Source organism: Diceros bicornis, chromosome 8 (genome assembly GCF_020826845.1).
Source record: "Diceros bicornis minor isolate mBicDic1 chromosome 8, mDicBic1.mat.cur, whole genome shotgun sequence".
Classification (NCBI taxonomy): Eukaryota; Metazoa; Chordata; class Mammalia; order Perissodactyla; family Rhinocerotidae; genus Diceros; species Diceros bicornis.
Genome location: NC_080747.1, coordinates 54,332,222 through 54,346,810, shown reverse-complemented (window position 1 = coordinate 54,346,810; position 14,589 = coordinate 54,332,222). Strand labels below are relative to the sequence as shown.

General features: G+C 35.3%; 1 protein-coding gene across 4 annotated transcripts; it reads right to left on the bottom strand.

Annotated features, from left to right (window-relative positions):
• Positions 1-373: 373 nt before the first annotated feature.
• LOC131409652 (UDP-glucuronosyltransferase 2B31-like) lies at positions 374-12,447 on the bottom strand. 4 transcript variants are annotated; one of them, XM_058547186.1, is made up of 6 exons: positions 11,727-12,447; positions 9,956-10,104; positions 7,571-7,702; positions 5,496-5,583; positions 4,684-4,903; positions 374-907 (listed from the first exon to the last, which is right to left on the bottom strand). In XM_058547186.1, exons 1-6 carry the CDS (start codon positions 12,445-12,447, stop codon positions 628-630), a joined length of 1,590 nt encoding a protein of 529 aa, XP_058403169.1. In that variant the 3' UTR covers positions 374-627. The 4 variants fall into 4 exon arrangements, with proteins under 4 accessions (XP_058403169.1, XP_058403171.1, XP_058403170.1 ...); XM_058547188.1 differs by having other exon boundaries at positions 9,956-10,100; positions 11,975-12,447; XM_058547187.1 differs by lacking the exon at positions 7,571-7,702.
• Between the last annotated feature and the right edge of the window lie 2,142 nt (positions 12,448-14,589).

Below are 14,589 nucleotides of genomic sequence, written 5' to 3'. Positions count from 1 at the left end.
AGAGGAAGCAGGTAGCAGTTGTTATATTTCTAAATCCACATACATTCCAATGGGAAAGGAGTTAAACCGGGTGGAGGCAAACATCTTGCCATGTCTTTAGGTAAGGAGTGATGCTGAGGCTGGATGCACAGTAAAAGCCAAGTAGCATTAGTGGTCTCCTAAAAGGAGATGGAAGGGTGAATCATTTTCACAATTCTACCTATTGAACAGTTTCTTCAGCAAAAGTCAAAACTAGAAAATTTGCATCAAAATGAAGTTAAATTATTGAGTATTTGCACAAAATATTGATATTGTGAATAGATTACTTAATGTTGTGTCCATGTGCAATTATTGAAACACAGTTAAGCTCAATAATTTTCTTTTGGTATAACTTTTGTATTAGAATAACAAATTTCAATATATCTATATAGTTTTATTTTTATTTTTTGCCTCTTTTTCTCTTTAGCACGACGTACATCTAACTCCTAAACCAGTAAAAAATCACTTGAAAATTTTGATATGAGAAGCTAATTATGAAAGGTTGTTTGTCAGCAAAGGAACAGATCTTTACACTGCAACTGCTTCTCACTGCAATTGACTGGAGGAGTGTCATCTGTGAGGCATACCAGCTTCAGGCCTCAGATACAACTATTTCCTTTTTTCCTTCTTTCCTGTTTTAGCAAACTTCCGACAACAATACAGACAACATTTTCCAATGACAAATACAGCAGTTGCCACACAGGCCAGCAGGAACCCAATCACATCCAAAGAGTGGTACTGGAACCAGGTGAGGTCATGGGAGGCTGGCCGCAGGTGTTTGGTTCCCTTGTGGCGCATGACAAACTCGATCCAGAAGACTGCTCGATCTAGAGGCTTCACTGGTTGATCACGATGAATTCTTGATAATTTCATAGCATTCTCTTTATATCTAAAGGAGAAACACAAAGATAGCAATATTGAAAGGAAGTTAATTTGCCTAAGCATATCATTCCCATGAAAGGTTTTTGAAGTGTCATACATATGTTTCAAAATAAATGTCATAGAATTACAGAAGAGGGCCGGCCCAGTGGCTTAGCGGTTAAGTGCGGGCGCTCCGCTGCTGGCGGCCCGGGTTCGGATCCCGGGCGCGCACCGACGCACCGCTTCTCTGGCCATGCTGGGGCCGCGTCCCACATACAGCAAGTAGAAGGATGTGCAGCTATGACATACAACTATCTACTGGGGCTTTGGGGGAAAAATAAATAAATAAATAAATAAATAAAATCTAAAAAAAAAAAAAAAGAATTGCAGAAGAAGTATATTTTTATATGGATCTTCATAGATAGTTTGGTTTTTATTTTTTTATTTATTTTGTTTTTTTTGAGGAAGATCAGCCCTGTGCTAACATGTGCCAATCCTCCTTGTTTTTTTTTTGCTGAGGAAGACTGGCCCTGGGCTAACATCCATGCCCATCTTCTTCCACTTTATATGGGACGCCGCCACAGCATGGCTTGCCAAGTGGTGCATCAGTGTGCGCCCGGTATCCGAACCCATGAACCCCGGGCCACCGCAGTGGAGCACGCGCACTTAACCGCTTGCGCCACCGAAGTGGCCCTAGCTTGTTTTTAAATTGGAATTTTTTGATGACAAATATTTTAAAAAGTGAAGATGAAGATAAGGTGAGAAAGTTAAATCTTTTCTGGCAGAGGACATGATAGGAGCCATTCAAAGGGCTATAAGTCAAATGACAAATGCAATCTTAGGATGATGCTCCTGAAGTTTTTAAAGAGGAATTGTGTCATCATGGGTAAAATGCCTCCTAACCAGTCCCTGTGCTTATACTCTCCTCTTTATAACTCACTGTCTTTTTTTCCACCCATTAGCCAGAATGAGTTTTTTCAAACACATGTCAAATTGTAACACTTCCCTGCTTAAAATTTCTGTGTGGTTTCTCATCCCATGTAGAATAAATTCCAAATCATCACTTTGACCTCAGGAAGTACATGCAGAGACCCCTGGCAACCTCCTCTCCAAGCATTTTGTCCTCAGCACACTCTGTTGTAGGTACATTGGCTTCGTAGCTGTTTGTTGAAGCTGCCAAATGTGTCCCCACTTCAGCACCTTTGCACTTCCTGTCCCCTCTGTCCCTGTCCTGGACCGCCATTCCTTGTGACACCCCAAGTTTTGCTTCTAAGCCCTGATGGAGGCTTTGGCTTCAGTGTCACTTCTCAGAGAGGCTTTTCCTAGCCACACTGATAGCACCCCTGGACATCGTTTCTATACTTTTAAATTTTTTTCTATTTGATTTCTAGATTTCTAAATACATTTTGTAAAATATACCTTTTATTTAAGTATAAATACATTAGAAAAATGCACATATCCTAAGCGAACAGCTCAAAATGTCATAATCAGCTATAAATTGTCATGAAGTGAATATACATTGTACCTACTACCTACATGTTAGTATAGGATACCAGAAGCTACTAGAAGCTGCCCATTTTCCTGGACCTTTTAGTCGCTAATCCCTTCTTCAAATTGACTGCTATCATTACCTTTAACATGATAGATTAATTTTTCTGGTTTACATATTGGAATCATATAGTAATACTCATTAGCTTTTATCCTTTCTGTAGCAGATGTTGGTGAATTCTATTTCTGTATAGTATCCAATGTAAGAGCTACCACAGATTATCTCTCCATAATGATCAATGGATATGTGGATTGTTAATAACATTTTGGCCATTTCTACAAATGCTGATGTAAATATTCTTGTAGATGTCTTTTGCTTTACATATTTATACATTTCTGTTGTGTAATACCTAGAAGAGAATTGCTGAGAAGACAGTGCATGTATGGGTGTGATTTCTTTGTTGATTCTAAATTATTCAGAAATGTAATGCTTAATTTTTGAAATCTAGAGGGTTTTTTTAGTTCTTTTTTTTTTACTTTTTATGATTTCTAACTTAATTCTTGTCTGGCCAGATAATATACTCTATAACTTGAAAGCTTTCAAATACTAAGTCTTAGTTTTGCCCCAGCATGCATGGTCAGTTTCATTGATTATTCTATATGCTATTGAAAAATGTGTTTTCACCATCATTATACATATATAATATAATATATAATATATAGTAATACAATATAATTTGATATATATATCAAATAAGTTACATTTTAAAATTTTGTTCTTCAAAACTTTTATGTACTTATTTATTTTGTCATCTTTTTCTATATTATAGAAAAAGGTCTTTAAAAACATCCTATTATGACCATAGATTTCTGTTTCATTTTTTCTTTTTTTCTACTTTTACTTTCCTTATTTAGAGGATTTACGAGTAGCTGTTACAAATTAATAATTTGTATTGTTGTGGAAGACTAACTTATTTATCATTGTAAATCATTTAGCTTTTATTTTAGTAGTGTTTCTGGTCTACTGTCTCTGTTATTGGTATAGCTACATACATCATTTTACTTTTTTTTTAATTTCTTTTTTTAAATTTTTTTTAATTTTTTTTTATTTTTCCCCCAAAGCCCCAGTAGATAGTTGTATGTCATAGCTGCACATCCTTCTAGTTGCTATATGTGGGATGCAGCCTCAGCATGGCCGGACAAGCGGTGCATCGGTGCGCGCCCGGGATCCGAACCTGGGCCGCCAGCAGCGGAGCGCCCGCACTTAACCGCTAAGCCACAGGGCAGGCCCTCTATGGTTACTGTTGAAAAAGATTTTTTCCTATCGTTGTACTTACAATCTTCTTGTACTCTTCTATTTAAGCATGTCTTGTAAATAGTAGATATAGTTAGTTTTTAAATTCCATTCTGACAATCTTTGTCTTTAAATGATTTAGTCTGTTCAGATACAGTAAGTATTGACATCTTCATATATATTCACACAAAAGCATATATAGCAATATTCATCATAGCCAAAGGTGGAACAACCAAAATATCCATGAACTGATAAGTGGGTAAATAAAATGTACTATGTCCTTATCATAGAATAATATTCAGCAATAGCAAGTTACAACAGGGAAGAAACTCAAAAACATTATCCTATGTGAGAGACGCCAGTTGCCCAAGACCATATATTGTATGATTCCATGTATATGAAATGTCCAGAAGGTCTGATCTATGAAGACAGAAAGTTGATTACTAGTTGCCTGGGCAGGGGTGAATAGGAAGTGACTTCTAAGGCATGTCACGTTTGTTTTTGTGGTGATAAAAATGTCCTAAATTTATACTATTTTGATGGTTTCATAGCTCTATAAACATAATACATATATTTGAATTTATAGTTTTAAAGTATATAAATTATATCTCATTATAAAATCTGCTAAAAAGATAAAATCAATTTTTCATATAAAGAGATTTATAGTTTCAGAGATGTTAGGTACTGAGTTGAAAGAATTTATGATATTTCTTCTAGTTCATCATTCTTTTCTTCTCTGGTTCTATCAAACTTTTAAAAATGTGTCCTTCTTACAATTACCTATGAAAATTTACATTATTTGAGGAGAAACTTGTTGCACCAGTTGGTTACCCATTAGATCTATGGGATTAAAAGAGCTTCAAAATAAATGTATGGGTGAAAATAAAAGTATATTTAGGAATGGTTAAATCATATTAATGATTTCATAATTAGCCTCTTATAAATGAGGTGAAACAAATACTCGGCAATGCCAAAAGAACCTATTTGTTAACAGTATCTATTTAAAAAATTGTGATACTCACGATGGGTCATTAATGACTGTCTTCAATGCATTGAGCAAATCTGTACTTGACATTGTGTGGAAGTCCAGTCTAACAGCTGCTCCCTTGGTCTTCATGTGAACAATATTATCAGGTTGATCCGCAAAGAAAGGAATGCCCACCATAGGGATCCCATGGTAGATTGCCTCATAGATGCCATTAGTTCCACCATGAGTTATAAAGGCTTTGGTTTTCAGATGACCTAGGATTGGGTGAATTTCAGCAAATTATGACTTACAAGTCTTTGAATAAAATGACAGTAGAGCAATATAAGACACTGAAAGAGGCATTGCATTCTAGATAACAGATTGTTATACATATGAAACTACATTAAAATGTCTGTCAGAGCTCAAGAGATGAAGCACCTAAGTCTTCTCTAGAAGTAAGTGAAGGCTACATGGAAGATTGATGTATGACTTGTGACTTGAAAAATGAATACAAGATTGCCAGGTGGACAATACTAAACGAGAACATGCTGGATAAAAATAAAGAATGTGTGGGGATAAAAGAGGGTGAGGATACATTAAAATATATTCTCTTAATGAAATAGTGAAGTCACTGAGTCTGACAAGTAGCGTGTCAAGGCAGCAGGAAGTTGATGGTGGTGGTGCAGGAATCAGAGGAAGGATATTTGAAACATCTTTTCCCACTAGGACTAGGAAATAAATAAAAGAAAGTTAATTTTTATTTTTGAGGTTTCCAATAATAAATGTTCAGTAAGTTTTTTTCCTGGTGAACTATTATCATCTGGTTGGAGTTACTTTCATTTCAGTGTTTGTTTTCCAGAGTCTTACCAAGAAGGTCATTCTGGGGGATCCACTTATAGAGCCGAGTATTTGGTCCTAAGGTTTCTGGCTTCTTGCCATCAAATCTCCATATAACCTGTTGGAGTAGAGAGAATACCTTATTCCATGAGTCAAACTTAAGATATACCTTATTAGAATCTAAATAGATTAAGAGACATCTAGTTAAACCCGTTCAGTATCACAGACGAGGAAATGAGGACAAGAGAGGCTAAGTAACGAGAACTACTGAAACACTCATGTATAGGAATACTCATCTTTCATATACTTATTTTATATTCAACCAAGTGTGATGCAATCATGATGTTTCACACTTGGACTAGAAAAATGACATTTTCAATGACCAATTTAAGTGCATAAAAAGCTTTTGGGCAGTCATAATTCTAGTGCAAAAAAATTGCAAATTACTAATGATCTGCTAATTTATTTTAACTAATTATTATACTAGCTCTCAACTTTCAAATTTAATATTAGCCTACTTCTTTGTTTTTCAGTGTTGAGAGAAGCAGCTCACTTATATCAACTTGTTTCATAAGTTATATTATTAGTTTTACATCTTTTGATTTACAAAGAGGGAAATGTATGCAATCAGCTATTTGTGAGAATAAAATAATTCCTATTATTAACAATTTATTATTAATAGTAAATCATTTCTGCTTGGTAAGTATGTCTAGCTTCTTTTAAATTACTAAATATTAAATACAACTTCCAAGAAAAATTTCAAGTAGTAATTTTTTTTGTGAATCCAGACTATCATCACTGTTCTTAGGTTGGAAAATTCTTTAAATGTTGAAAAGAAGAGCCTCTTGGTACCTCACAAATAATAATAAAGCTATCAAAAAATATTGCATATCGTGATGATGCTAAATTTTATTCAGTTGACTGTTAACAATTTAAGGATGCACTCCAAAGATTGGCAGCATTGATTAATACGGTTTCATATAGCCAACCCATTTCCAAGTCCATTACCAAAATTAGGTACAGATTTTGGAATTCCCAAGCAATCTTCATCAGCTAGATTCTAATTTAGCAGTGTTAACATCTGTTTTCAGTGTGAGTCTTAAAGCAACTTTAGTTCTCAGCAAATTAGCATAGATAATAAGCGGAAAGCTATATCAGTTAGGAAACTAAAAAGTAGTTCACAAATACCCAGAGACTCCAGGTATGTACTATATATTTGAAATCATTTATTACCATATTTTATGGAGAAGGGGCATCTGAAACTTTCCCATGCTAGGCTTGTTTCTAGTTGACTAATTTTTATATTCCTTTCTCCATCTTCAATCAGGAAGAGTTATTTTTCAGATGGATTAGAAGCAGAGTCTTTGCAGGGCCACATTTTATCAAACACCTTACAGGCTGACCCACCTCCACTCTTTCACTTATATTTTTCTGTTTCAGGTTTGAGCAGGGCCTAGTGCACAAGTGCAGTTTTTTCTCTTTCTTTTTTTCAGGTTGTTTTTTCTCTCTCTCTAAATCATCACAGCTGGCTAGATACCTGCATGCAGCTTGGTGAGCCCTGGCCATCCTTTCTCTGTGTAGCTCCCTGAAAAGCACATTGAATAGACCTAATCTGAAATTTAAGAGAAGTCGATGGGCCTGGATTACCTGGCAAGCCTAAACTTCGGAATGCCTTTCAGACTGTTATCATTTCTTGCTTAAGGTTACTGTTGAAATTTAACTTCTTTCTGAAAACATCTGTAGTGCGTACAGTGCCCTCAGCAATCGTGAAAGGAAAAGGAGGAAATGACAGGGCAGAATGTGATGTGATGATATATGTACTTGCCTGCAATATCATTATAACACCAAAACTTCACGGTGTACTTCTTTTATACATTTACTTCTTATATCAATGTTATTGCCATAGTTATTGTCAATCAAAAACACCCTCTGCACTGTTGGCATCTGCCATATATACTTCGATTTTTATACTCGTATCTAAGGTAAATCGGATCTATTATAATACAGTGTAGTTTACTTTTCATGCAGGAAATTTCTGTAATCAGACCCTTTTCAAAATTTAGAAGATGCATTAAATAGTTGTCCACTATAAACACTTTCCTAACCTTTTGTGGAATCTGGGCAAGGGCTGATGCAATCACATTGGCCCTTTCTTCTGTCATGTTACTGATCATTGACCCCAGAGTAAACACCACAATACCATTTTCTCCAGAGCTCTGGGCAAACTCTTCCATTTCCTGTGAAGAAATAATTTCCTCCATCACAAAAGAGCAACAGCATGCTACAAACAACTAAGGAGAGAAAATCAACTATTATCAGGAATTACTAGACTAGTGCCTGTTTATTTTTAATTGCAGTAAAATATACATAACATAAAATTTACTGTCTTAACAAATCCTGAGTTATTCAGTAGTATGTGCATTATCATTATTGTACAATCAATCTCTAGAACTTTTCAACTTGCAAATTGAAACTACATCCATTGTACAATGATTCTCTGACAACTGTCATTCTACTTTCTGTTTCTGTGAATTTGACCAGTCTAGACAAGTTGTATAAGTGAGTCATACAGTATTATTTGTTTCCTGAGTGGCCCATTTCACTTAGCATAATGTCCTTAAGGTTTAGGCATGTTGTAGCATGTGTTAGAATTTCCTTCAATTTTAAGACTAATATTCTATTGTGTGTAAATACCACATTTTGTTTATTAATCCATCTGTCAATTGACACTTGGGTTGCTTCCACATTTTGTCTCTTGTGAATAGTGCTCTACGGAGATGGGTGTGCATATATCTCATTGGGGTCCTAATGTCAATTATTTTGGATAAATACCCGAAAGTGGAATTGCTGGACCTTATGGTAATTCTGTTTTTAACTTTTTGGGGAATCTCTTTTTTGTTTTCATCAGTGACAGTTTACAACAGATCTGATCCCTCAGTGTCCTTTGGAATGGTACAATTGATATGAGATTGATTTCCTTATTTTGTATATTTGTACAAATATATGCATGTGTGCGAATGTATAAGCAAGAATTGAAATAGAGCCAGTACACAGTAGTGCAGAGGATACGCTCTTAGAATTATACCTAGTATCTTCCTTTACACTGTTATTAATTACTAATATAGATTCTTGGAAGGAGGCCACAGAGTAGACTCTAAACTCACCTTTGAATCTTTATCATTATAGTTCTACTAAATCACTTGTGTTTATTCCAGGCAGGTTTTCTGGAGAATTATTTTAGTTTAAGTCATTAGTATTTTATTTCTCTGACAATGAGCACTAAGAAAAAGTTTGTTACAATTGGGATGGTTTTACGTCTTTTTTCTCTTATCTTTGTAATAATTTATGCCTTAACCTTTGTCAGTATTTCCCCAGGTTCCCCGCTAAATCACTCCTTAAAGGGTGGAGAATTGCTGTCATTCATGAGTGTGGTATTACTGTTTGGCATTTCTTTGAAATAGCCCTAAGACTCCTATTTATAATCAAGGAATATACATGTAAAGATACTTATTAGAGTGACCGTATTTCTGGTTTGTTTATGTATGACACCTTTTATCCTGAAATCATATGCTAAAGAAGATGTCCTAGTCCAGTGTGCTATGTGTAACTGGCTGTGAGGGGCCCTCATCATCACCTGACTGAGTCCCCCAGGGAGCACCTGCCCCACAGTGGGAGAGGTACAGCAGGGCTTTCCGCAGCAGAGATCTGGTCACCCTCTTGCCTGGAACTGTTTCAGAATTATTCTGAATTGTAGTCCCATATTCTTGCCAATTTAAAATCAATTTATTACCCTCTGTACTGGAATATTTCCTTATTGCTCAGTTATGAAAAAAAAAAAAAATGTAAAAGAGCCAAAAGTTTCCCGGATATCTCGTCAAAACTCCATACTCATCCTTTCTTTTTTTTTCGGTCCTTCTAATTTAAATTCATTATTTGTTCTTTTCTCTCTGGGAAATAATGATTTAACCCTTCCAATATAAAGAATATACTTTCTGATCTTAACTATTGTTGTTTGATGATCCCCACTGGATGTCCATTAGCATTGTGGTCTTTCTTTATTATTATACTTTTCACACAGTTTTATTACATGCTTATATTCTATCTTTCCAAGTAGAATGTTAGGTGTGTGAGGGGGAAAACTGTGTATACACTGCTTCTCTGCATATCCAGCATTTATCTCTGGACTTTGCTAGTCACTTTAAGAATACTCTTTAAATGAGTGACTGATACTTTCTTATGTGTTGAATAATGAGGTGTTAATTTAACTGACCCTATTCCCAAAGTCTTCTAGGTATAATATTTTATTCTGTAATGATAATGAAATTCAGATTCTTGTAATGGTATTGAAATATATGTGTTTGTAGTTGGCAGGTCACTTTACTTAGCTCCCATATCTCTCTCACTGTAGTCAAACATTCTAAATGAGGAACACAGAATCATTTCTATTGAAAATGCAAAGTAAACAAACCAAACAAACAGGAACAGGTCACCTTAGGCAGGGGTGTGGCAGGTTTGCAGTGGAGTCCTCCAACAAATTCAAAATGTGGTAAGAGTGGGCGAGGAAATTCAAAATCCCAATAGGTTCGAATGAGCCACAGTTCAGCTTTCCCCATTAACTCAGATAATGTAGTGGATCTCCCTGAAGGGAAAAAGGCAAAAAAAAAGGTAAAGGAAATGAACGTATTGTAAAGCGAATATACCAGGTAATTTTCTGAAAGGAGCTTGGAATGACAAAGCCAAAGATGTGTAAAAGTGTCTGTTGGTTTCATAATACAAATATGTGTGTATGTATATAATAGACATATTTTATATATGTTTTTTATGTATACATGAGAAAGCGTAAGAGACTTTCATCTCTAACATCACATCAGTGCATTCACAATCGTAAACGATTACTAAACCTAAGCCACTAAAGAATTAAATATGTATTTGTTTACTCTGTTAAGCTGCAAAGGTAACTGATGCAAATGTAAACAACGATTTCAATTGCTCAATCAATTAACCCTATCATATCCATGGAAACACCTTTCACTAGAGTACTCTGTCAAGTTTCTACGATTTAGCAAGCTATTCCTTTGATCCTAGATTTTACAGGTAAATTGTGAGTTTTTGGAACATATGGCTACTTCTGCATTAGGTTCATGTTAGGAGCTTAATAATATTTGCATATTGAATAAATGTCATTGCAAAAAACAGCTGCAAAGTTTTCATAAAGTATGGAAATAGATGTGCTAACTCTGAATTTTGGCTCATTTTATCTCTAATGGAGAGACGTTGTTTTAAAAAATATAGACTACTAACTTGTATATCCACCTCTTGACAATATTTTAGGCCTTTAAGACAGATGATTTGTAAGTACTTTGTGAAGGAGTGTGTAATCACTAGAAACTCAAATTATAGTTTCATATGTCTGAGATAGAGCCATTATACCTTTCATTTGTGAATGAAATCCTTCAGGTAATATGGCAAAATAGTTTATTTTTTAAATGAATCTAAACTAAACAAGAGGAGGCAATTTCCTCAAGGCTCCCTAGACTGCTGTGTTAGAAATATGTAACTCCTCAATCTATACGTCTGCTTTGATCAAGATATTTAGTGAAATTTCTAATACGTTTTATTGAAGGTAAAAAAAATTTATAGTAAAATTGATGTGTAAGATGAACAGGCAGAACACAGAGGATTTTTAGGGCAGTGAAACTACACTGTATGATATACTGGTGGACTTCTGACATTATAATTTTGTCCAAACTCACAGAATGTGCAACACCAAGGGACAACCCTAATATAAAATATAGACTTTGTGTGATAATGATCTGTCAAAATAGTTTCATCAACTATAACACATGTACTTCTCTGGTGGGGAATGTTGATAACAGGGGAAGCAATGCATGAGTTGGGGCAGGGTGTATATGGAAAATCTCTACTCAATATTGCTGTGAACCTAAACCTTCTTTATGCAAGAAAGCCTATTAGAAACAAACAAATAAACAAGAATACATATGTGATTGCTTAACGAACTCCTCAGTGCTTTAATTTTTGGCTGATGATTTCCTGGAGTGTCCTGTACTAGGACGGGCCACAGGGTTCTAACTGACCCTATAATTTAAGCATTTCCATAATATTTGTGAGTTTGAGAGATCATTTTGTATTTTTATTGCAACATTTTACTTATAAGACAAATTCCTCTAACTTTATACAAACTCAATTTCCAGACACTAAGAAAGTTAGGACTTCAAGCCACCAGCTAAAAACATGACTTACCTAGTACTTCAGTGTAAAACTGATCCCACCTCTTCTCGTTTAGTGTTTGGAACCAAAAGTCAAAATAAAGCACATATATCATATTTTTTACCCTCTCCGTGAATGTCATTTGATCACTTAATTCTGACATAATAACAGGTACATAGGATGGTGGGAATGGAAGTCCTCCACTATACTTTTCAATTTTATGGCCTGGAATGTAGCGGAGACTGTACACTAGAGGTATTTTCAGTAGCTCAGCCAGCAGCTCTCCACAGGGTCCAACAGCATCTGCGAGAAGGAGATCAAACCTTGATTCTTGTAGTTTTGTTATGAGTTTCTTGTTCAAAACTACATCTTTACAGAGCTTTTCAATGCAATCAAAATATTCCCAAAGGAGTTCTTGCAGTAGTGAAAAATATGTCCAAAATGTATCTTTTGGCAGATATGTCCATTTGTCGAACAGTTTTCTGAGTAAAACCTCAAAATCATGTTTTGTTAAAGATGTAGGATAAATTTCATATTTAATAGCAGATGGTTTGCTGGGATCAACAAGAATGGAAGCTGAAGATGTCAGAACACTCACTTCATGACCTCTCTGGACGAGTTCATCCAGGATTATCTTCATATTGATCCAATGGCTATATTCTGTGGGCCACACCAGCACCTTTCCACTACTCCCAGGGCTATAGTAACAACTCAGCTGCAGCAGCAGCAGAACTGAAATCCATTTCATAGACATCTTGGTGGAACACAATGCTTCTTTTCAAATTGCTGATCCCTTCTACCATTGCTCAGGCTTATATTCAAGGAGAAATCAATCAGGAAGTTAAAATATAACTCCTACACCTCAAATTAAAAACATTGTATAAACAGAGCATTTGGATAGCAAATGGAAAAACCAAAGGTAGATGACTTGGTTTGTGTACATGTTTAATGTCTGTTTTAATATTAAAAGTACTATCATCCGCTAAGAGGTGATGCAATTGTATAAGTCACTTGCATATGAAAGATTGTCAAGAGCAGTGCCAAGTGAGAGACAACTGTGTCTGCAGTCTTCTTGAACTTTAAAGTATATAATTCAATAGCTCGTAGTTTATTCACTATGAATTGTGCAACCACCACAATAATCAATTTAAGAGGATTTGCATCATGCATAAAGGAACCTTTACCCTTTAGACAGAATTCCCTAATCTCTGCTTTCTTCAAGCCCTGTCCAACCATTAATCTAGTTTCTGTCTTTGATTTGCCTGTTCTGAACATTTCCTGTAAATGGAATCATGCAATATGTGGCCCTGTGACTGGCTCCTTTCATTTAGCATAATGCTTTAAAGGTTTATCCTTGTTGTAACATGTCAGGGCTTCATTCCTTTTTATTGGCAAATAATATTCCATAGTATGGATAGCCCATATTTTGTTTATTCATTCATTAGTCGATCAACTTTTTTTCCACATTTTTTGGCTATTGTGAATAATATTTTTATTAACATTCATGTAAAAGGTTTGAGTGGACATGTTTTCCTTTCTTTTGCATATATATCTAGAAGTAGAATTGCTGGGTCATGTGGTAACTCTATGTTTCACCTTTGAGGATATGGCGTACCATTTTCCAAAGTGACAGCACCATTTTCCATTCCCATTAACAACATATAATGGTTCCAATTTCTCTAAATCCTTGCCAAGACTTACTGTTTGTCTCTATAATTACAGGTACACTAGTAGGAGTGAAGTCGTATCTCATTGTGGTTTAAGTTACATTTCCCTGATCTTAATAACGTTAAACATCTTTGCATATGCTTGTTCAACACTTATATATCTTTTTTGGAGAAATATCTACTTAGAATCTTTGTTAATTTTTTAATTGAATTGTTTGTCTTCTTATTCAATTATAAGAGATTTTTAAAAACATATTCTGGACATAAATCCTCTATGAGATTTATGATTTCTAAATATATCTTCACTTATGTAGGTTGTCTTTTCACTTTCTTGATGCTGTCCTTTATAGAACAAAAGTTTAAATTTTGATGAAGTCCGGTTTCTCTGTTTGTAATTTGGTTGCTGTGCTTTTGGTGTCATATTTAAGAAACCACTGCCAAATCCAATATCAAAAAGTTTTACCTATGTTTTTCCTTAAGAGTCTTATAGTTATAGTTTTACATTTAGGTTTTTAATCTATTTTGAGTAGTTTTTATACATGGTTTGAGGTAGGTGGTCCAACTTCATTCTTTCATATGTGGATAATCAGTTTCATCCAAGATTGTCTTCATATTGATCCAATGGCTATACTCTGTGGGCCACACCAGCACCTTTCCACCACTGCCAGGGCTAAAGTTACAGCTCAGCTGTAGCAGCAGCAGACCTGAAATCGGTTTCATAGACATCCTTGTGGAACACAATGCTTCTTTTCAAATTCCTCATCCCTTCTACAATTGTTCATGCTTATATTCAAGGAGAAATCAATCAGGAAGTTAAAATATGACTCCTATACCCCAAAGTAAATACATTATTGGAATAGTCAGAGCATTTGGATGGGAAGTGCAAAAACCAAAATGTTGATGACTTTGTTTCTATACCATGTGTTCAATGTCTGAGTTTTTTTTGTTTGTTTGTTTTTTGTTTTTGTGAAGAAGATTAGCCATGAGCTACCATCTGTTGCCAATCTTCCTCTTTTTGCTTAGGAAGATTGTCCCTCGGCTAACATCTTTGCCCATCTTCCTCTATTTTGTATATGGGACACAGCCACAACAAAGCTTGATGTGTAATGCGTAGGTCCATGCCCGGGATCCAAACCTGCAAACTCCAGCCTGCTGAAGCAGAGTGTGCCAACTTAAACACTACACCACCGGGCCGGCCCCTAATGTCTCTTTTAAAATAACAACAATAA

Coding starts and splice junctions, on each gene's coding strand:
- LOC131409652 (XM_058547186.1), bottom strand. CDS start 12,447: ATGTCTATGAAATGGATTTCAGTTCTGCTGCTGCTGCAGCTGAGTTGT. Junction 5,584..7,570: donor TTGCCCAGATTCCACAAAAG/GTTAGGAAAGTG, acceptor CTACTCCAACAG/GTTATATGGAGATTTGATGG. Junction 4,904..5,495: donor CCCCCAGAATGACCTTCTTG/GTAAGACTCTGG, acceptor ACCCAATCCTAG/GTCATCTGAAAACCAAAGCC.